At 47.3% G+C, this 23,365-nt stretch overlaps 1 protein-coding gene across 3 annotated transcripts in view; it reads left to right on the top strand.

Moving 5' to 3' along the window:
* GRIP2 (glutamate receptor interacting protein 2) overlaps positions 1-23,365 on the top strand; it is a 508,408-nt gene that overhangs the window by 173,984 nt on the left and 311,059 nt on the right. The window contains exon 1 of one of the 3 annotated variants that reach the window (XM_086939258.1): positions 8,752-8,864. The exons of the other annotated variants lie outside the window; for them this stretch is intronic. Within the exon in view, the coding sequence (XP_086795384.1) occupies positions 8,825-8,864 (40 nt within the window). The 5' untranslated portion in view covers positions 8,752-8,824. Of the gene's footprint in view, positions 1-8,751; positions 8,865-23,365 lie in introns of those variants that run through there. 3 annotated transcript variants of the gene reach the window in all.

The following is a 23,365-nucleotide window of genomic DNA, read 5'->3' on the forward strand; positions in this document are numbered from 1 at the left end:
GGCAACAATCAAAATAGCAAATAACTCTGGTGACTAACAATTCTGCTTGAGAGAGTTCAGACTTTTGTCTCGTGGCAGCTTTGACTCATAAAGTAGCAGGTTAATATGTCCGCTATAAAGAACATGTACAATGCAGATCACAGAACTGCATTTGATGTGGGTAGCTCAGTGGGTTACTGCTTTTGTCAGAGATCCATTTGTTCCTTGCATTTCATAAGTTGCAGTCCTAATATAGCACTCTGAGCCATGAACTGTCATAGCTGCTTGCAACCTTCAATGCATGAGTTAGAACGTTATGTTTTTTCCCCCAGTCTGTCATTATCCTAATGTTGCTCAAAAGTGTTTCTTTGGGTAGTAATGCATACTCGTAAGTAAAGCCAACCCCAACCACTGTAGTGCGTTTTAAATCCTGAGTTTGAGATTCTTTGGACCAAATACTCTTAAATACTCTGCCTACTAGTATGGATGAAATGTAATTCCTACAACTTGTAATCCTCACTGTTTTATGTTATGTAACAATCCCTCTGGACTTTACCATATAAGGCCGAACTCCATTCCAAGTAGGCCACAGCTCCATTTTAAATGACTCCATTTTCTGCATTTCTGGAAAATCATTGCCTGCTTTTGACGCAGATGTAGTCTGTCCTTATCTTTCCAAGAAATGGTGCACGTGTCCAGTCATTTAGATATAAACAAAGACTGATTTGCATACATGTGATTCTTTGTTTAATGTGCTCTGACACACTACACTGGTATGGATAGCACTGTGAATCACATGCATGTGAGAGGCGGGGCTATAGAGAGATGCTGGACACTGTTGGGGAGTGGTAGTGAGGGAATCAGTGGGAAACGGTGTCATGGGGAGGGGGATGCCCAAAAAAGTTTGTCTCAGTAGGTACCACCAGTGCTAAAGTTGGCCCTGGGGAGGACACATTTTCTGCTTTAATAAATAGCTTAAAAAACACTAGTGCACCAAACCGAGTTCTCACATTCTGGACATTCGTGTTGCCCCTGTGCTCCAATGCCAAAATGTAGCTGCAAGTGCACTGCTGAGTTTGTGCCAGTGTTTGCTGACGGTCCACCACATGCTGTTTTGTGCTACATAGCGCTGTAAAAAACGTGATCTAGTTTAATGGTATTTTGCGGTTAATGGGAAGCCATTGGCTGCAGCATATTAACAAAGAATGAGTGTTCATTTGCACAGAGAAAAAGCTATGAGAACAGCTAGTGGTTGAAGTGGGGGGGTCTAAGTTGCACGACCAGTAGCGGTCGGTCTCAAACTAATGTAGCGGGCGACATAACACAACACAAAAACAAATAACTTGCCTGCCACGTCGCCGCTCTTCCGCTCCTCTCTGTCTCCTGTGCAGACACAGGCTCCCAGACTCCTCTGCCAATCCAGATGCTGCTCTCCTGCCAGGGGCGGCTCTAGGCTTATGGCGGCCTTGGGCAGGGACTGTAGGTAGGGTGCCCCGAAAGGGAGTTCCGGGCAGGGCGGAGCACGGAGGCCAGTGAAGAGGGGGGGTCAGGGTGTTTGGAAGTGGAACAGAGCCGGAGGCCGACAAATCCCTGCCAGGGGCCGGCACGCAAATATGTATCCGTCCTCTGAGGATTATTATATTAAGGATATATATTGGCGTGGTGGCCCCTGGGGTTTGGGGGCCCTTTGCAGGTGCACAGCTTGCACATGCCTAAGGCCGCCCCTGCTCCTGCTGCTGAGAGCAGCGTCCGGATTGGTCTAAGTGCCGCCGTTTTACTCTCCCAGAGACAGTGGGAGCCCATGACTGCTGTCTCTAACCTGGAAACACAGCTCGAGTTCGAAACGGTCAATGCGCATGTCGGTTTGGCTGTCTTAAGACGGCCAGTCAAACCGACATGCGCACTGATGGCAGTGCACACCACTTCCTCTCTTTGACGGCCATCACAATGGCCCCACCCCCAAGGCTCTGCACTCGGAGGAAAAATAAAAAGATAATAAACCTGTTTTATTATAGTTTTGTTTTTCACTTTTTGAGGCTGCTGCCGGGGTGGGGGGGCGAAGCTCCCATAGCGGAGGAGCCGCCGCTGGGCATGACGTGACCATACTTTTTTTAATTTTAGAGAAACGGTTCCTCTACTTTTTGTGAAAAGACAACCATCCCAAGATGGTAAATTCAGAGAGTTGAAATGCTTTATTTGAAGTGTAAGGCAATGAGTCTACTATGCTGGGAAACCGAGGGAGGGGCCAACAGCTAAACAAGTCTTCTTGCCAGGGTGCCTGATACCTGAAAGAAATATAAATGTGCGCAACTGGTGAATCTGGAAATTAAAACGGTGCTTGGAAGTGGTATCGGCTTTAATTGATGGAATCACTTGAAGCTTCCTGATGACACACATGTATTCTTTTTGAGAGGTATTGTAAGGGAGCTACCAGCTAAGCTGTGAAGTGTGTGCTTTTAAAAGATAGTTCTTAAAAATAAATTGCACTACTTAGAGCCTCGGCATTTTGTGGCAGCCTATCTAATACTGTGTGTAAAGCAAAGTTTCAAATAATGACTTCCATGTTTACAGTGCTTTCTGTCACCGACTGGGACCTCAAAGTACTAAATATGCACAAGTCACTATTCGCCACTGCACCAACCAGGATTCAATTTTGTGGCTCTCCGATGCAGTGCATTAAGTAATAGAGGTTTAATTATGTGTGACAGTGCATTTTACACTGAATATCATTTCCGTTTAGTCTGTGCGTTATTTTATGTTGTTACCTGTAGGTGAAAGACCAAAAAAGTATCTGAATATTTTGTCAGCTATGCCTTTGATCCCGCGCCAACAAACAAACTCGCTCCGCCCCCTTTCCACGCAGCATGGCAATTCGTATAATTTTAATGCACTTCGACCACTGAAGCCAGCAGAATTCAAGGTGCAGAACTGCAGGGCTTTAAGTGGGCCGGGTCTCACCGGGTCTGAGCACCGGCAGTTTTTTAAAGGAGGCCTCGAAACGGGTCTCTATCGGACTCCGTTTGGTGCCCTGGCATAGGCGTCCGATTTTTCCCGGACTGCAGTGACAGCAGGCACTTCTATGCGCCTGCTGTCACTGCTCACTTCTCACGTATGGAGAAGTTACGAGATGACTTCATGCCAGGGGAGTGTTTTAGGGGAAGGGAAATCCTTTAAAGAGTCATTTTCTCTCTGGATTTCCCTTCTCTTTTTGAAACTCAGGAGCAGCAACATTGTTGTGGTGTCACCAGGGCTTTAAGTGGACGCTTTTTAGGTCGAGGACTATCGGTTCTGCCGTAAGGCAGAAACCGGAAGTCAGAGATTTAATGATTCTTAGAGTGCTGCATTTATCCCTCCCTCTTTTTGCTCTTTCTCCATTGGCTGGCTTCCTAAATGGAGGCCAGCCATTGGAGGAGAGAGCCTTCACTCCAAATAGGCTCCGTCTTTTTCGGATTTGGGGGTGTCATTTTTGCTGTTCTTTAGCTCGTGACGTAGCCCGTCACTCAGGACAGCAAAACCACGCCCCCAAATCCGAAAAATATCGGAAGCTCGAGTCCGCCATTTTCCCCGCCGTCTAGCCTGCACCAACCCGTCCCCTGTGAGGTCGCCTCTTCAGGGACCATTGGGCTCTCCTGCTGCCTTCACTGAAACCACAGAGCCTGCTTCGCTGACCAGCCGCTGGACCCCCTGAGACCCTAACTCGGCCGCCACCGGAGATCTGCCACCTCGCAGGACCAAGTGCGACTCATACGCTTGGAGCGTACCAGCCGCCCTGCACAGCACCTCTCCCCCGAAGCACCCGCTCTACTGGTGCGACTCGACCGGCATCGCCTACTACCCCTGTACGCCTCGAGTCGCTGCACAAACTTTGAAGGTACGCCTCGTACGCAGCATACGCTAGAAGCGTGAACAATTGCACTGTGTCTAGGTACGCCCCGTACTCTAGAAGCGTGAGGAATTTTTACTGTGCCCGGTACGCCGCGAACGTACGCCTGAAGCGTACACCGGCGCCCTGTCCCTAATCCCCCCGGAGAGCCTGGAAGGTACGGCTCGCACACCGCCCTCATGACCTGGCATTGTTTCCCCCTGAGGCCGCGCCGCACTACAGAGCCGCCCTGTACCCTTGAAGCGTACAGGGCCGCTCGGTGCCGCATTGCTGCCTCGGGGCTCCCTGGCCTGCCACGAAGGATCGCCGACGACACAAACCCCCGCAGAGCCCCTCGAGGTCCCACCTGGACGCCCTGCCCTGCGGCGCCTCTCCACAGCCGGACCCCCGCACTGCCGAGGAACGTCTCCGTTTTGGCCCTGCAGTTTCTACAAAACACACCAGGTACATTGTGCAGCTCAATCCCGGGGGCTACAGGGGACCAGAAGGTCCGTTTTTCATTTCTCGTAAGTCTCATGCCTGCCTGGTAGGGAGGCCTCGTGGGGCAGATCTACACAGAGCGCTATTTACAAGCGCAGTACCATTGAGAAGCCTTTGTGTTTTCATTTTGATACTTTAATGTTAGTATGTGTTGGAGCCGTTTGTTGTTTATCTGTCTTTAGGTCTCTGCTACAGAGAGTTTTGGCTCGAGCTGACTGTAGGCATACCTATTATTTCCAACGCAAAATATATACTTAGAGTGGACCTTGGGCCTGTCTGAGTTGTTGCTCTTGATCCATGGTTTTCCTCTCTATACATGTGTGTGCCTGGGCCAGGAGCATTCTGGTCTTCCAGTGTTGTGATTGGATGACGTGTTTCTTTTCACTGTGTACTTAAAGGACTCTCTTTTTAGGTATCGCCGTCCACACAGCGCACCTACCTGGTTGCAAAAGACCTATTGTGTTCTTTCCTTGGTTGGCTTTATTGTCACTCTCAGTTGCTTGCTTCTTCCTTGATCATGGCTTGCATTCTCATTCTTCTGCTTCTACCTCCCCATGACCACAGTCTCTTCCTCATCCTCTTGATTTGATTTCTTGTATCCTTCCACTGCTCACAGTAGGACAACTACTTTTTTTTCTTTTTCTTTCAGTGCTCCATGGGTGTCCATGTGCTTTCTAGCTCCCTCGGTTGTGAGCTGCTTTCCTCATCCAAACATAAACCCCCCACCCTCGGCGCTTGCGCTCTGTGTTGCTCTCTCCCTCTTGTGCAGGTCTTTCTTATGTGGCTCTCTCTATACACCTGCATTCCATATTGCTCTCTCCCTCGTGTGCTGCTCTCTATCTGCTTCTCCTCCACCACCACACTTCATGTTGCTCTCTCCCTCGTGTGCTGCTCTCTATCTGCTTCTCCCCCACCACACTTCATATTGCTCTCTCCCTTGTGTGCTGCTCTCTGTCTGCTTCTCCCCCACATCACTTCATGTAGCTCTCTCCCTCGTGTGCTGCTCTCTATCTGCTTCACCACCACACTTCGTGTTGCTCACTCCCTTGTGTGCTCATAGTCTGCTTCGATACTGTTGGTGACTGCCTCCATGCCCGGCATAAGACTTCAATAGCTCCCTTCCTGTTAGACCATATGCCACATATTACTGTTTGTTCCTTTGCTGTGCTGTGATCAGCATTTGGTGTTCTCTGAGAACTTTGCATCCTATTGGCAACAATGTGGCAACATTATGTTACTCACAGTTATTCCTGCATAGCTCTTAAATGCATAGGTACTAAGAAGTGTTTGTGTAACTTGCAACTTGCGTTTCACGCAACAGAAACATTCATTCGAAAGAGCGCAAATATATGTTCAATACTTTTCAAATTTTGGTGGAACACGCCACACGAACAGACTGTAATGACAAATCTTCAGTTTGTATATATCTAGATCATTTGGACTGTAGTATTGGCAGGATTGAGTTTATTGCAATTGCGCTACACGTTAGGCAACGGTATTTCATTGAAAGGTCGCTGTGGCATAAAATCAGTATTACAATATACATGCAGGGCAAAATGTTTATGCGCACAATTGCAAAGTGTATACATTTTTACACCTCCTGTTCATTATTTTCATTCAGTGAAATCCATGTTAGTACGGTTTTTATTTTCATGATCAGGGTGGTTTTAAAAGCAGTGTTTAATCTGATGACTCGCTGATTGATAAAGGCTGTTCACAGCCGAAACGCGTCTCACTGATTTTTCTGCAGAGTGTGGTGGGACCTAACCTCATTAAACTGGCTGGAATAATGAATTCTCGTGTGTGCCCCCTTTTTAGGTCGAGGACTCCGTTGCACTGGGGCATACATGCATCCCTGCAGAATAACCTAGGTTGGCATGTGTGACACAGCATCAGGAGTGGTGTGCAGCATGTCTGTGTGTGTGTGTGGCTCTGTGTGTGTGTGTGTGTCTCTGTGTGTGTGTGTGGCTCTGTGTGGATAGCTTTTTTTGTAGGTGGCTCTGTGTAGGTGGCTCTGTGTGTGGATGGCTCTATGTGAATGGCTCTATGTGAATGACTCTGTGTGGGTGGCTCTATGTGTGTGTGTGTGTATGGCTCTGTGTGGGTGCAAATGCAATAGCTCATGCATATACGAGCAATTAAGCTATTGGCATTGTAAATGACAATGCCATTTATTTAACGATTAAGCTATTGGCAATGTAAATGACAATGCTATTTATTTATGATAAAAAAAAGATGTCATGAGCAATGCCAATAGCTCTACCTTTAATAATGCCGAGACCATTGCATTGTAAATGCTTGTTCAATATTATATGCAAGCCATAGTTGCTGCTTATTTATCTTTATGCAACTAACAACCATTGACAAAGCCATTAGCCCTGACTTGTTGTAGGTATGATGTTACTTGCATAATATATCTGGATGCAATGACAGAAACAGCAAAATACAAGTTGGGCTGCACACAATGCTAAACACAAATTTTTAGCTTATGCGTTTTTAAGCCACGCCTTAATTGTTTTGGCCACGCCCCTTTGAGAGACCCTCCCCACCCTCTCATAAATGTAATAAAAGAAGGGCGGATTGCTTTAAATGCCCTGGAGTTGTAATGCAGTCTAAATGGGGTTCAGCAGCCACATGGGGGTACCAGCTGATTTAAGATTAGAGTTCAGTGACCAGATGTTATTGCCACTTTTATCCAGATAGTTGGCATAAAGCAGGGCAGGTGGGCTGTGCATGGATGGCTGGAATGAGATGCTGGCATTCCACGCGGCCCGGGGTCGTCTGCTCCTCCCCACTGGGGGCTGCAGACGACTGAGTGCCTGGGATACCATGGAAGGGTGGGGGCAGAATGGCACTTGCGGCTTCGAGGTCTGCCAGAGTGTGAGCGGAGGCGGGGCCAGGCTCGAAGCCCTCTGCTGCCCCCGAACCACAGCTCGTTGGAGCTGGAAGTTCATGCGCAAGTCTCGTCCCGGGGGAGGCAGAGGGGGGGGGGGGGGGGCCAAGACGAAGAGGGGTCGGCTGTCGCCTGCACGTGTGGAACCTGATCCAAGGAACCCGGGTATCGGGGCACTGCGGGTGGGGGTCTCCCTCGAGCCCCTCCCGCCTCCTACAACCCCCTGTCCTTCCAGTCAGTTATATTTATCCGGAGCCGTGCTGCCGGCCGGCTGGTCATGCGGGGAACTCGCGGAGGGGGTGAAACAGAGCCCACTCATTTTAAGAATGAAAATAAAGAGTGCGTAAAAGAGGCGCGGCGCGCTGGACCTTCCAAAGGGGGACATCTGTCTGGGTGCGACCAAAGAGATGCGGCGCAGGAGTTCTTGATGCACCCTGGAGTGTGATCCCGGCGCACTGAGTCTGACCACGCGCGCGCCGTGTGGTCTGTGCACTTTGCACTGGCCTCTTCCTGTGCTGAGCTGTGATCCGTGTTCCCTCTACTAGCCTCTCCCTAAGCTGCACAGAGTGGTCTGTACACATTTCACCGAGTGCTCACCGTGTGATCACTGCTCACTGCACTTGCCCCAGCTGGAGTCTGCACTGCGTGGTCTCTGTGACCGGTACAGAATAGGGTTTGTTGTGACCCTGTGCACGCATGTGCACGGTGATGCTCTCCGGCGTGGTATAGAGGAGCATTCTGTGTGCTCTGTCCGCTGCACACAGCTCGTGGTGCCTTGTCACTGCATCACACAAGATGCACACTTGAGCCCCCGCCTCCTCTGTGCACAGCCTTGGATGCGCCGTGGGCTGTGACGTCTCGACGCCCATTGATCGAATACAGTCTCCAGTGTGCACGGTCTGGCAGTGCTGTGCACACGGTTCAACCGGCTGCGCGGTGTACGGGAGTGAGCGGCCGGTCTCTCTCGGACTGGACTTTCGCGCTGTCGCCCTCACTGCACGCAGCGTGGACTCTGGCAGCTGGTTCAGCTGTCTGCACTGCACACTGCATCTTGCATCCAGTGTGCTGTGGTCTCTCTGACTGCACGAAGTGCTGTGTGCACTCCGCCTGGACCCAACTTGCTGTCTGCAGAGTTTGGGGGCGCGGCGCGTGCCCTGGACACTCGGACTGCGCGGCGCACATGGTCTGCGGTCACCGTGCACACTCGGCCGGGGACCCCGGGCGCTGGTTGCAGAGTCCTGGTGGCGCTGCGAGCGCTGGGGTCACTTACAGACTGGAAAATTTACTCCGCGTGTACAGCGCGGTTGTGGCTGAACATGTTGCAGAGTTTACTGGGGGTGTGCAGTGGTCTCTCGGAGTCGGACTCAGTGGTGCACTCGATGCGTGGTGTGCACACTCAGCCGTGTGACGCGCGGTCTCGGGTGTAACTGGCTGCAGACTTTAGGGGCCGGCGCGCGCGCTGCTGGGGGATTCCAGCTGTCTGGATAAAGAGGGGGTGCCCCCCCCGCCCCCCCCCCATACAGACGGCGGCAGGTGCGCTGCTGCTGAATCCGGCGGATGTCTCCTTGACGGGCTCTCACACACGGACCATGTTGTGCGGACTGAAAAAAGACGTGCCGCCCGACTTTGGTAAGTGAATCCATATTTACAATTTTGTACCAGGAAAAAAAACGTGTTTTTTTTTTTTTTTTAAATAAAGCACTTCTTTTCCTCTAACGTGTCTGATAAAATCTAATGTCCATACTAAACATTTCTCTTTCACCCCCACCCCCATTTTTAAATGTGTTCTGTGTTTACTCTTTCTTGTGCGCTATATTGCGCCTCTTGGCGCTGTATAGAAACAATAACACTGCTAATCTTTCTAGTACAGACTGACAGTCAGCACTCGAACTTCTTTTTAAAGCCAGGGTGCTTGAGGTGGGAGTCTGCTAGCATTCCATAGCTGTGGAGACGGCACAGAAGAGAACCTGCCGCCCGGTACGCAAGTTAGGACAGCAGTGGCATCGCTGCCCGCTGACCATAGGTGGACTGCTGAACACTGTTATTACTATACTGCATAACCCAGCGAGGGGAGGGTTACTCCTCGCTTCCACTAGGGTCCATGGCACCCTTCGCACACCACACTGCGCAAGCAAACAAGCATTTGCAATGCACTAGGTCTCGCATTTACAAGAGTCTGTGCTATTGGCATTGTAAATGACCATACCAATAGCTTTAACTTTCGCGAATGTGAGACCTATTGCGTTGCAAAGGCAATTTCAGGAAAAGCGCCTCATGCTGCACTTTAGCATTAATGTCGGCTTTGCCCCTTTTTTTAGACGCTGCGCATGGGGCGCTTCTACAAAAAAAGCATTTTTGCCAAGTTAACAAATAAATGTGTTTTTTTGTAAAAGTGCACCACGCCGCTGTTTCACTTTATTAGCTGTCGCACAACTTTCTTTAACTGTGGCTCATCTAAAGAAAGTAGCGTAGCCAACAATAAAGTGAAAGCACATTATGGGGTGCTTGTAAAAAAACAAAAGTGAGAAAATAATTTTAAAAAAAAACATGCGGCTTTGTTCGGGCCACAAACTAAAGACACGCCCATCACCGATTCAGCATGGTGTGATGTGCTATGAAAAAAAAAAGCATTGGTGGAAGATGTGTCTTGCCTGACACAACAGGCAGGAGAAAAACATTCGACCAAATAGTGCTCGGAGGCTGTAATTAACCCCTGGTGTGCTTCTGATGGCCCTGGGGCGTCTGACGTCACAGTGGGCGCGTGCTGACGACGGCCGGGGGCTGTCTGAATCCAGCCCACTCAATAAAACCCCCACACAGCGCGTAAATTTGTGCAGCGTGGAACAGGTTAAAGCCTATCGAGTAAGAGTGGGTGTCCTGATGGGAGGTTACAAAATGAGGCAATGCGGTACTAAGGAGGGACTACTAGCCTATTGACCAATAAAAAGCCACAGTTTCTAAAGGACAATGACACAAGCCAATAAAAAATATGCGCGGAGAGTGGGCGGAGCTTCAAGTCCATACTTGAATACAGCATGCCTCGCAGAGCAACGCATGCTCTGCCCAGGCTCGACCTAAAAAGGTAGAACTCCTGTTTGCAGTTGAGATCAAAATGTTAATTTGTTGTGTAGTCTGCTAAATACTCCAATATTTGTGATTGCCAAATATTTTATGTATTTGTCCACCATATTCATCCTTTTTACCTACAATTCTGAAGCGTGTGGGTTTGCTTCAATCATTACAAATGTTGAACTACAGGCCCCAGAATGCAATGGAAGGCCTGTGCTGGGAAGAACGCTCACGTCTGCAATGAGGTAGACAGGGCGTCTGATGATTGCAGCTTTCTGTAGCAGGTCCTCTTTAGCGGGGTGAGAAAAACGACACTGGGATAGGCTATTAGGGTGTAGGAAAGTTGCCTATTGAGGAGGCAGGATGTTATTCAACACATATCCTCCAGACCTTTGGTCATAATCATACAAACATGCTCCTAAACTATATTTTAAATCAAATCACTATATGTCCTCTCTCCTGCCAAACAAATCACCCTAGACCCTATTATGTCTTGCCCTAGCACATGCGTTCTCGCTTGCGAGACATTGCTTTTTACAAGGAGCTTGGAGCCCGCCCCCTGCTTACCATTCATTGGCTCCACTATCACAATTATTTTCTGCCTTGCCATTGGCCACACATACAAGAAACAAATTAAAGGGCCCATATTACCCTGTAGAGCCTTGATAATCAATATTCAAAACAAAAAGAAAATGCTCTAGTAGAACTGATTCATCTCAACTTTCCATCAACAATAAAGCCACAATAGTTATTGGATACGTTTCAACAATTTTTCATACATTGCTCGAATCTTTCTAAATGGATATCTCCTATTGGGCACCTCATAATTACAATATCAAGTGAGAATCGAACAGATGCATTAAATACAATTATTTGACATCCTTGAATATAAATCTCAAACATTTATAAAAAATAATACACCACCCTTTCATGTCGTACAGTTACATCAAAAGGCTGTCATGAAGTAATTTCTCATTATGAGCCAGCGCTGTGAGACCTACCGGTAATATGTGCGCTTTATAAAAATAAATACATACATACATACATCTAGACATAGTCCACTCAAGCTGAGACAGCCTATTTAATGTATGTGTAAAGCATCTGGTTGACTGTAAGCAACGGTCCACAAGCAAATTGCCCTTTTTAGGTTGAGCCTAGCCAGTGCGCATGCGCTGTATACAAGACCTGTTATTTCCTCGAATGTATGATGATGCTACGCGATCATGTTGATCGCGGTATCTTACATAGCGGGTTTTACAATGCACACCATTTCAACGACTTGGCTGGTGGGCGCCGGACTTTGGAACAGTACGATTTACTATTCCAACACCAGTCTACATACAATTAGGAAGGTGTTGGTTAGTAAATCGTACTATTCCTTAGCTTGCAGTGCCCTCCAGCGCTAGTCGCTGAAACGACTTGCATTGTAAAACCCACGTCGTAAACATACAGCAGTGTAACGACGGCGTTGTAAAGGTTGTCTCCCATCTCCTCAATCGGCTTTTGGCATGCCCATGAAATGCCATTTGTTCGTTGTTGTGCCATTTAGAAATACAGGATTTTTATCGGTGCTTTGGGTCTGATTCTCCCGCCTTTGATTGCTTGGGTCACGCCCAGGTGATTTTCTCATTGTTTGCTTGCATTGACCAGGCCAATGCATCTGGGGTTCCCCCTAGTCCTCCTTTTCTGCCTTTTTATTTTGTAGGTTATCAACATAGTTGTAGGCTTTCAGGCCGTTTCACCGAGGAATGCTCTCTGTTCGGCACCTGCAAAGTTATTTCTGTCCGGTAGCTGAGCTTTGCCAATAGCTCCAACAAAACAAAAAAATGTGAGACCTATTGCATTTTTTATGGTTGTTAAATGTTTGCAGCGGGTTTCTCAATCTATACAGTCGACACGTTTCGGCCTGCTAATTCGTGGCCTCCTCAGGACAATGCAAGTTAGAAAACGAAATGAAGAAACATAATAATTGAGAATCAAACAAACTTCTGAAAAACACTCTAAAATCATTAAGGTACAAGAAAATGTGTATAGTGAAACCTACAGACCTAGAAACCTTCCTGCATGTAATCTACATTCAGTACAAACCATATAATCTGTGGTGCAAGAGGGCACGCCAACCCACCAGAGTGCCCCCAATCCTTCAACAGGAGCCACATGCAGCCGAAAGCCCAATGAATATCTGTGCAATATGGTAGACTTGGGGCCCCTCATCGCATTCTGCAGGTGATGGGAAGGGCCACATTTTGTGTTACGCCACTGCCAGCCCGCTCCGAATTGCTCCTTCCTTTCCCCTCCTGCTCTCGACCTCATGTGCTGCTTCTTTTAAATTCCTGCCTTTCATCCTTCATGCTCCATGTTGCCTCCTCCACCTCAGCTTTTTTGTCATTTCCCCAACCCTCGTGGTATAAAGCTAGCCATTGCTACCCCTGCTTACTCCTAGTTTCTCGCCCTCAGCCGCTATTCCTGCACACCTCGAGGTCCTTCCATTAAACCCTTTATTTTTAAGTTTTGGGTTGGAGAGTATTGGAGTGGGGAGGGGACTGCTCTGCTGGAAGAACAACGTGTTTTAATTGAAGTTAAATGTATTTTGTTTTCTATTTACTGGTTCAAGTAGCTTCCGAGTAGTACGCACATCATCCCTAGGCTCACAAGCTTGGTGAGGGCGTGCGTTCATGCACCTGTGGAACGATGTGGCCAGCGGCAACGTCATGACGTGTACACGTCCAAATGCGTTTCATCATCGCGCTATTTTTGCCTATGCTATGTACGTAAAAGCATCAATTAAAAGCATCGGAAAAAGCCAATAAGTTAACAAGGCATAGACAAATGCTTGTTTTTCTGTGTATAAAAGAAACTGTTTAACGGGGATCGAGAATGATTCATTCTTTTAGAACATAAGCTTTTAAAATAGTTTCTAAGGTGCAATTTGAAATTTTAGAAGATTGTGTTTGTGTGGGCACATGTTTCTGTAGCAAAAATGCCAACGTGGCATATAATGTCATTACTTAGGCATATATCTGTCTGTTTTACAAGAACTAGTTATACTACTGATCTATCAAGTTAGGCCAAACTAGGTTAAAATGACATTTGACATATGCCCTGTACTAAAATTCGTGAATACACTTTCATTAGTTCACCTTTTCCATATAACATGCATTTTTGGGCCACTTTTATTTTCACTGGCAGGGCAAATACTCGTACATGCTGCGGCGCACATTAATTGCCCCTGCCGCTTGCAGGTGCCCCATCAGCGTCCTTCTACTGCCCCATTTGCTCGATTGTATCGGACTCAACCAGCCCTAGTTTTAAAATTGGGCAGATTAAAAAAAATATATATTTTCAGTACTAGTGCATCTGATGCTTCCTACAAAACATTGATTTGTAGTAATATCTTTGCATGTGCTACTAGTGATGTTTTTCTCAGTCTCACACGATAATTACTACTGAGAGCAAGCCTACGTGTGCAGCTAGTTCTGCTGATATTGGTGGTAGCACCGGAGGTGACGTTCCTCGAGACGGAAACAGGTTTGCTGCTATTTTATGTACAGATACATTCGAGGATTGAGGCACTTGTTCTCCTGTTGTGACATCACTACGGGGTACAATGGCGTCCATTGTCCGCCAGTATGAGGTCACAAGAGTGGATACATTTTCACATCCGACATTCACTCGCATATGAGAACCCCACAGTGCAGATCTGGGTCTGTATTAGACAACCAGGCGGCCTAGTTTTTCTTACCAGAACTGCAGACTTAAAGGCTGTTGGTGTGGTTAAAATATACTGTGGCATAGCACCGCCCTTGTGAAAACAAGACCTACACGTGTTTCGTCACATATGTTCGTGCAGGTCACGTTCGTGTGTTTTCGCACGACATTCCTCCAGTGCTTGTTTGCTTTTGGACACCACTTCCTCGCAGGCCCTGAAAACACAGGCTGAACAAACACATGCTCTGCGGCAAGAGAGGCCTGCCCCAGGGGGAGACAGGTGGGGGCTTCCAACAGGTGCAGAATCAAGGGCCTGGTGGACCTCGACTTATTCTGTTTTCTTTCCCTACCTAACCAACTAAATCTTCAGTGGTGTGAATGTTTCTGCTAGTTTTCTGCAGTGGGCCACTCACGCCCTTGGGCCCGTGTCACGTGACTTGCTTCACTCATGATTGCTACAGACTTCCGAATAAGGCGGTCTCTTCTGCTCTTCCTTAAAACCGTTGGCCCCCATCGACTCTGGGGCCCAATCTAAGGTGTCTCCTCTGCTTCAATATTCCCTTCCCCAGGTCATTGGTACAGGCCCAAAGCAACACTGGTGCAGCAAGAATGCACTGGGCCTTGATGCACTGGCGTTACGAAACTCGAGGGGGCCTCCCCGCAAGGCACGTGGAGGGACCCCCTTCGGGCTCAATCAGGAGCTCTGCAGCCAGAGTGCTGTGCTGAGGGGGCCCCCTGGAGCTTGGGCCCCACACTGCGGTGGCTGCAGGGGGCCTGTGTTACGCCCCTCCCCTAATGGAAGCACAGGGTTTAGTTGGCCCCTCACACCCAGGGCCTCGGTGCCACTGCTCCTACTGCACGGGTGATCCCTACAGCCGTGCAAGGCAGGCTTCCTCTGCCCACTCCACACACCGTCACTCCCAGGCCTGCTGTACACAGTGCGCAGTCTGCCGCTTTGTGTAATAAAGAGCAGGGAAGTAGCCCTACCATTGCTACTCCTGATCTCAGGGGCCATGAGTAGGGTGACCAGATAGCCCCATGTCACTGGGACACCAGGTGTCCATTCCTTGATTTACTTTTAAGCATCCGGGCACTCTGTGCGTTGCAGTGTTGTTTCTTTTTAATTGAGCCAGGTGGATCAACACATCTGATAACAATATGTAAAAGTAAAATCCAGAAATGGAAAAGTGATGTACGCGACCAGTGACGCGGATCAATCTCATCTCCTTAAACTGCAACCGACACAGAAACTGTACGAAATCCACCTTCTATGCGTGGTCAACTTGGCTTCTTTTGCTGGCTTTAACACGAAGTGCACTTGGCCCCTCCTAACCAGTTGCAAAGTGCTTGTTCTCCCCTTTTGAAAATGGTTAAATTGGCTTATTCCTAATTGGTATATTTAGATTGCTGATACATCCCTAGTCTATGTTGTACAAAATGTACCCAGGACTTGGAAGTTAAAGCCCACCCGTGGACTGTAGGGCCAGATATACCACCCATTGCAGTGGCAATGCAAACATGGCTTCATTCCTACCCTTGTGACTGTTCCAATGTAAACATGCTCTGCGACCCCTCAAAATAAACCCATTTGATGGGTAAAAGCCTACCGTTTTAATATTAGTAAGTCGCCCATTTGTAATCCCTGTAGGCCTCAAGATAGGGAGCATGGTATTTAAAAGTGGTAGTGTATAAATGTTGTTACCATATCCCTACTGCAACAATTCTCTAAAAGCTTTTTTTCACTGTGGCAGGCCTAGCTGTCCTATGTAGAAGTCAAGAGCTCAGTTTTAAATACTGAAACTGTCTCTTCGGAAAGGGACCAGCTATAAATATATTTAAACACCTATTTTAATAGGTATTCAAAATCCAAATCCATTGTGAATTCTAAAAGGCAGGGATACCTCCTCTGAATTAAACCAAAACTGCAAAGTGGAGGGGGGTCTGTGAGCCTCCTTTTAACCGCTCAATATAAAGTCCTGCTTGAAAGGTCTGCGGAGTTCACTTAGAACACTTAGGTCACACTTGAAAGGAAGAGAACAGGATGCCAATACAACTCGTATGGATCCCCAGTGTGGTGGCTGTAAATCCCAGCTTTTGTCCTACCAGACTTCGGTCTCTTGGTTTGTTGTCGGTACAGTGCCTGCTTTTATCTGGATGTTTGTGTTCAATATGGAGGACCCCAGGATTACCACAGTACACTCCCCACTCACACCCTGAGCTCCTAGAGCCCAAGTTTAGTGTAGCAGAACACTTTTGCCAACCTGGAAATGCTCTTTCATATTGCATTTTGCCCTGTATTTGCAGTAAAGCAAACTGAATCTCCTGCAAAAGTGGGTAGGTAAGGTCCCGGGAACTTTTACCCCATTGGTTGGGGAGGGGCCAGGCATTAAATGTGGCGCCTCCTAGGCACCCGCTTCAGAACACTTTCTGGACCTGCGGTAGATCAGAAGTGGAATGGACCTTTTGGTTGTAACTTGAGAGCAGGCTTAAAGGACTAGACCTGCTCTCTTCTACCCAACACAAAGAAGTGGACTCCAAGGTTCAATTGGCAGACCTCCGGTGTGGCTGCAGGGAGACCACAAGCTACAAGAGGTCCTTTATTGGAGTTACCCAGCTGACCAGTGGCAACTGGACATTGACTGGACCCTGCTGTTAGACTCTCCTTGACACTGCGAGAGTCTCTAAGTGCCTCCCCAGTGGTCCTAGGGGCCTTAGAAGTGTACTCCTGTGGTTGATTGGAACTTAAAGAACTAAAGTCAGTAGGTAGTATCTATGCCCAAAATTAACCTGTTTGGGATATCCGAACTCTGCTCTCTCACAGACTATCTTGAATCACACTGCGGTCCTGGTCTAGAGTGAACATTGATGATCATATGTGCAATGTGCTTTTTGGCACAAAGTGTTCTTAAAAAAAAATATATTCATATCTTCAGTTTCCTCTGTATTTTTCTTCGTTGGGTCTAATTTTGGTGAATACTTTTGACTTTATTTTCTCTAATTTGGTTTGTTTGGCATTTTGATTTTATTGTCTTGGTTCTGCATAAATATTAACCCCGGGCGGAGACCTCCGCTCTGCCCACGGAGTATGCAGAGATTTGCCTCCTCCGCGTTCCGCGGGGACGGCAAATCTCAGAACACTCCAAAGCGGAGATGGGCAGCCTTCACCTCCCCTATATGAATCATCATCGCTGAGCGCACACCGGCTCCAGGAGGGGTCACAGCGCTTTACCGCTTGCTGCACGCTGCACTGACCTGACAGCGGGGGTCATCGCTGGGCGCACACCGGCTCCAGGAGGGGTCACAGCGCTTTACCGCTTGCTGCACGCTGACAGGCAAAACCACGCAGCGCCGCTGGGTTCCTGACGCTGTGATTGGACTACAGCTCCCAGCCTGCTCTGCAACCACACCACACCGCTTCCTCTTCCTGTGGAAAGCGCCAGGAGGCGCACAAAAGGGAACAGCTCCCACAGAGGAGCGGGGGTCATCGCTGGGCGCACACCGGCTCCAGGAGGGGTCACAGCGCTTTACCGCTTGCTGTACGCCGCACTGACCTGACAGCGGGGGTCATCGCTGGGCGCACACCGGCTCCAGGAGGGGTCACAGCGCTTTACCGCTTGCTGCACGCTGACAGGCAAAACCACGCAGCGCCGCTGGGTTCCTGACGCTGTGATTGGACTACAGCTCCCAGCCTGCTCTGCAACCACACCGCTTCCTCTTCCTGTGGAAAGCGCCAGGAGGCGCACAAAAGGGAACAGCTTCCTCCGTCGCGGACGGCGCCGGGCGGAGCCCGGGCAGAGGGCGGGCCGTCTGTGGCCGTCAGGGGACAACAGAGGACAGGACAGGCCATATCCTTTGGCTGCCGTCATGGGGAAACGTAAGCTAATGAGACAGGATAACGACAAGGACGGTAAGAAACCTAAGGTGGCTAAGAAACAAGACACCATAATCTCTTATCTTACTTCTGCGGTGGGAGCCTTAAATGAGGAAATTGCCATCGCTGAAAAGGAGCTTGGCCTTGATTCCAGGGATTCTTCCGTTACTGTCTCACAACACGCCCCACTTCTAATCAGTGCGCCCCCTGTCCCCCTTGAGCCTGTCATTGCTATTGTACAACCACCTCAGGCCCCCATACCATCAGAAGTATCATCCCTTACGGCACAAGAACATGACTGTGGACCGGTACCCCCACAAAAACATAAACGTACGGGGGTGAAGGGAAAACGCAGGCTTGTAAAGAAAGGTCACATTAATAACAACAAGTCTACTTTGGACCCGGACCTGGCCGATACAGTCGTTCCATTTGATGCAAGGGCCATGAACTACATGACAGACTTAGTGGAGGGGATGTTTGAGTCCCGCCTAGAGCCGGCCCTTGTTGCTATTGCTAAAGATATTGTGGATACTCTTAACTTCTGTGTACACAGACTTCTGGACAAATGTAAAAATCTTGATAATTTCGTTAGAGTATAAAGCACAAACTAATAGGACAATGGTCCAGAAGGATTTGGGGACCAGACCCAATATTCTTTCTGGGCCGTGTGTAGCTAATGAAACAGCTGTGAGTCAGATTTGTGATGACGCTGTGGGGTCTAGAGAGTTCAGAGAGTCTCAGACAATCCCTGGGGGTCAGCAGGGTATGCCCGACAAAGTATTACCTCAAGTAGGTGACATGAAGACAAGCTTACCACCGTTTCCCTCTAGCAAACCTCCCCAGAATAGGAACCGCTTTTTGCACCTTCCTCCTGATGCGGCTCCTCTAGTAGCTGTCTTAACTGGAATTCCACCTTTGAGACCTGGTATGATAGAAACTGATCACGATCTATTGGCTAGGACTCAAAATTGGTGCTCTCAATTCTGTAGTGGCGGAAATGACATTTCTAAGAACATCATTTCTGCAAGGCGGGCAGAATGGGTAGGTAGACGGCGTAAATGCCTATCTGGGGATTGTGTGGTTATCAACTTTAACCTCCCTAATGTTGCAAACAGACTGTTTTGGGACGGTTCTGAACTTAAAGGTACTTGTATTAGACCCTTACCACTGGGTTATTTCTATCCACCTGACACCTATCCAGTTAATCACTTGAATAGGCTGACCCTACCACCTACGTGTTCTACAGGGAAGCCTTACACATCCAACTATTCCTATCAGGCAAGACAGACTGAGCTTAGACAGGATTACAGTGCAACATAGTATAAACCCGCCCCCAGTCAATGATTCTCTTATATCTACCACTACAGAAAATAGATTCTCACCACTGACCGAAATGGAATCTAATGATTGACTAAATAATCACGTTTCAAGTAACGGGGATAATAGACAATTACTAGACAATAAATCTTCACGAAAATTTTTAAGTTGGAATATTGCAGGTTTGCATAATAAACGAAATGACCCATCATGGATTAATTATATTCAGTGCCATGATATAATAGCCTTCCAGGAAACATGGGACCTAGATAATGATTTCTGTTTGGATGGTTTCTCTTCCTTCTGTGTGAAGGCAGTTCCAGGCCGGAGAGGCCGACCAAGGGGAGGCTTGTTACTCCTGGTCTCTTTGGACCTGGTAGGATCTTTTAATAGACTGGAGTTTGCATCTGATAATATATTGATTGTAGAATGGGGGGGTTTAACCCACACCACCATCCTGCTGATCAAGTTTTATAATGTCATAGAGAAAGAAGTATGCAACTCTAATTTTATGGCCTTAGAACGTTTTTTAAATGAATATAAAAGTTCACATAGCACTTCTATCGAAATTGTGGTGATGGGAGATTTTAATATTCACCCTTGTAGATGGGATTGCCTGGCGGACCAGCAGATGGGTCCTGCTGGATCCCTTGCTGTACATTTTGAACATACCCCACAGGGGGAAGCCCTAGAGGCTCTATTAGCGAGTCTTAACCTCTTTGAGGTAGATGGGTTTAGGGGCGAAGAGAGATTAGTAACATTTAAAACGAGGGAATCCGGCACAGTCATAGACTATATATTTGTCTCAGCTGGTCTGATCCCTGTAGCCACCTCATATACAGTTGAGGATTCTGTATATAGTGACCATAACCCCCTTGTCATGGCGATAGATCTAGGAGATATAACTATTAAACGCAATGCTGGTGGCATAACTAAAGACACCCTGAAACTCAAAGATCAATCCAGAAGACTTAACTGGGCGAAAGTAGTCCCTGACTCATTTATGCTGGATTTACTCTCCAAAGCAGAGACAGACTTTACAGTCTGCCTTGATGAAGCGGCCGATGGTACCAACATTATTGATTCTTTCGTATCTATTTGTAATAAGATCAATGAGGGCCTAAAAACTAAAACTAAATCCTTAGCATCCAACCACCCACGATGGTTTGATGGTAATTGCTCTAAAGCCCATAAGGCTTTACTGCACGCCCTGAAACAGAAACCGAGGAACAGGGAGGCAGTAGTTAGTCTGAGGAGCGCCTATAAGCAAGCCATTGCTTCTAGAAAGAAGGACATTAAAACCATAGCTTGGCATGACCTTAGTTCAACAGATACACTGAAGGATAGTAGTAAATTCTGGGGTATAATTAACCACCCGTATTTTTCCTGTACAGAGAATGCTGTATTAGACTGTGTGATCGCAGATGATTTGTGGGTTGCACACTTCAGTAAGATCTGTGACAATGAGGCCACGGATACACTCTCGCCAACTGATTTTACATCTATTAATAGTCCCCGAATGTTACACTTTGAAGTGGCTGATGTTGAAAAGGCAATTATGGATACATCCAAAAACAAAGCCCCAGGCCCAGATGGGGTGCCAGCTGACCTTTACATGACAGAACCAACCTTATGGGCTAAGGTGCTCACTAATGTTTTTAACTCAGCTAGTACCAACGGTTTTCCCCCTTCATGGTCTACATCAACCATAATACCGGTGTTTAAAAAAGGCTCGAGATGTGACCCCTCCTGCTACAGACCAATCTCCTTAATCGACTCTGCCGTCAAAATCTTGGGCAGAGTGATTCTTTCAAAACTGGAGGATTGTCTGAAAGACGGAGGGGTTCTCTCTAACCTTCAATATGGTTTCCGTGCTAAAAGAGGTACATTAGATCAATGCCTCAACTTGCAAATGCTTATTAGCAAGTATACCCAGGCGAAAGAAGGCATGCTCTACATGGGGTTTATGGACTTATCATCAGCCTTTGATCTGGTTAATAGGGGGAAACTGTGGGAAATTCTGAAAAACTTGGGAATTGACCCCTGTTTAGTGAATTTTTTGGATACTCTCCACCAAGGACTGAAGGCCAACATTCGTGTTAACAGGGAAGGAGGATGCACCCGCTATTTCGACTCTAAGCGGGGTGTAAGGCAAGGGTGCATCTTGGCCCCTCTACTTTTCACACTTTATATAAATTCCATTGACAAACATTTGATAAAAGCCACTCAGGACATTCCGCTTGTGGGAAACTCTGCAGTCCCGGTCCTGCTCTATGCCGACGACGCGGTATTGTTGGCACGTACAGGACTGGGGCTGCAGAGACTCTTAGACTCCTTTGGTGGCTTCATGGAATCGTTAGATCTAAGTGTGAACAGTAAAAAGTCCCACGTCATGGTGGTTGGAAAGCGCCCAAAAACATATAGAATACAGTCTTTCTCTTGTAATGGTGTTGCCTTGTCAATTGTCCCTGTGTTTACGTACCTTGGTGTAATTTTTGATCTAAAGGGAAGCTGGGCCCCCCAAATTAATGCTAAATGCCTTGCAGTTGCCAGATCGTCATCTGCTTTAATGGACTTTGTTAAGCGGTTAGGATCCAGGCCTATGGAGGCACTCTTATCCATCTATAAATCAAAATGTATATCTATTGCACTGTATGGGGCCTCATTATGGGGATATTTGCAACAGGAAAAACTGCAAAAAATAGAGAATAAGTTTTTAAGGAATCTCTTAGCAGTTCCCCAATCAACGCCTGTCTATACTATTCATACCAAGTTGGGACTGAGCTTCATCTCCGACCTTATTCACTTAGCCCCTATAACGTGTTGGGTTAAGACATGGACCAACAAGGAGATCTCACTGAACCATGCCATCCTAAAAGACGTAATGGCACTTGATAAAGCAAATAAAATACCCTGGCTATGCTATATAAGAGATGTCTTTGCCAAACTGGGACGACCAGAGCTTTTTCATTCCCCGCACTTGTTGCATAAAAATGATTTGAAGTGGGTGAAGACAAACTTTTTGAGGATGGTAGAGCAAGAACGAGAACAGCTGGAAATGTGTAAACCCCTTGTGAGAGCAAATTATGTTCTGAAAACTACTTCACAAATAGAACCATACCTCAGATTTGTTTCCATCCCACAGCATAGACATCTCCTGATCAGATTTAGACTGAGCATTGTTCAATACACTTTGGGTATCTCATGTGTGTGGGGGAAACCAGACCTTACACCTCCTTGTAGCTGTGATAGTGTCTCCCCCCAAAGCCTCTTGCACTTTATCATGTTTTGCCAGCACTTTTCGGATATCAGGAAGCGACATCTACTGCCTATACTTAGTGAAGCGGTATTCACCCAGGTTAAACCAGCACTGATGTTCTTACAAATGTTAAGTACACCGAGGGTGATGTTTGGGGTTGCCAGCTTCCTGGTGGCTGCTGTCCGTAATAAGAATAGGAGGTTTGCCCTTATGCAATTGGAGATCTGATTACACCCCTTTTTTTCAATGTACAGATTATATCCCTCTGCTAATGAATTATGAGATTTTTTATCTGTGGATGACCGCATCACCAACACTTGATTTTATGTCTTTTACCATGTATAATACCGTATACTATGTAAGATTACATCTTTTTATGTATTTTTTATCAATATTGTGTGTAATATAATTGTGTGATCGCTTTTATGATTTTTATTAATCGAAATAAAGTGCTATTGACTTGACTTGACTTGAATTAAATCTGTTACCACCTGCAAATTTAAACCACTTACCTGGCATGCGGCGTCCCCAGACTACCCTCCTCCTCTTCCTCGCAGTATCGATAATCCTTGAGAAAACTGCGCATTCGCGCCCGCAATGCACATGCGTGGGCACTAGTGCAGTTTTCTCAAGGATTACTGAGCCTGTGAGGAAGAGGAGGAGGGCAGCCCTGGGACGCAGTATGCCAGGTAAGTGGTTTAAATTTACTAGTACGTAATGTAGATTTAATGTATAATATAGGGGGGGCGGAGGTGGGTGGCGTGGTGTAGCGGAATTCCACGGAGTTTGTTTGCATCTCCATGAACCACCGCATAGCCCCGCTACACCCACTACGCCCGGGGTTAATACATAGGTTACACATTGCCCTAAATTAAGCTTGTCTGCTCTTTGCCATAGCGTCCAAGG

The sequence above is a fragment of the Lissotriton vulgaris genome, chromosome 9 (genome assembly GCF_964263255.1).
Source record: "Lissotriton vulgaris chromosome 9, aLisVul1.2, whole genome shotgun sequence".
Classification (NCBI taxonomy): Eukaryota; Metazoa; Chordata; class Amphibia; order Caudata; family Salamandridae; genus Lissotriton; species Lissotriton vulgaris.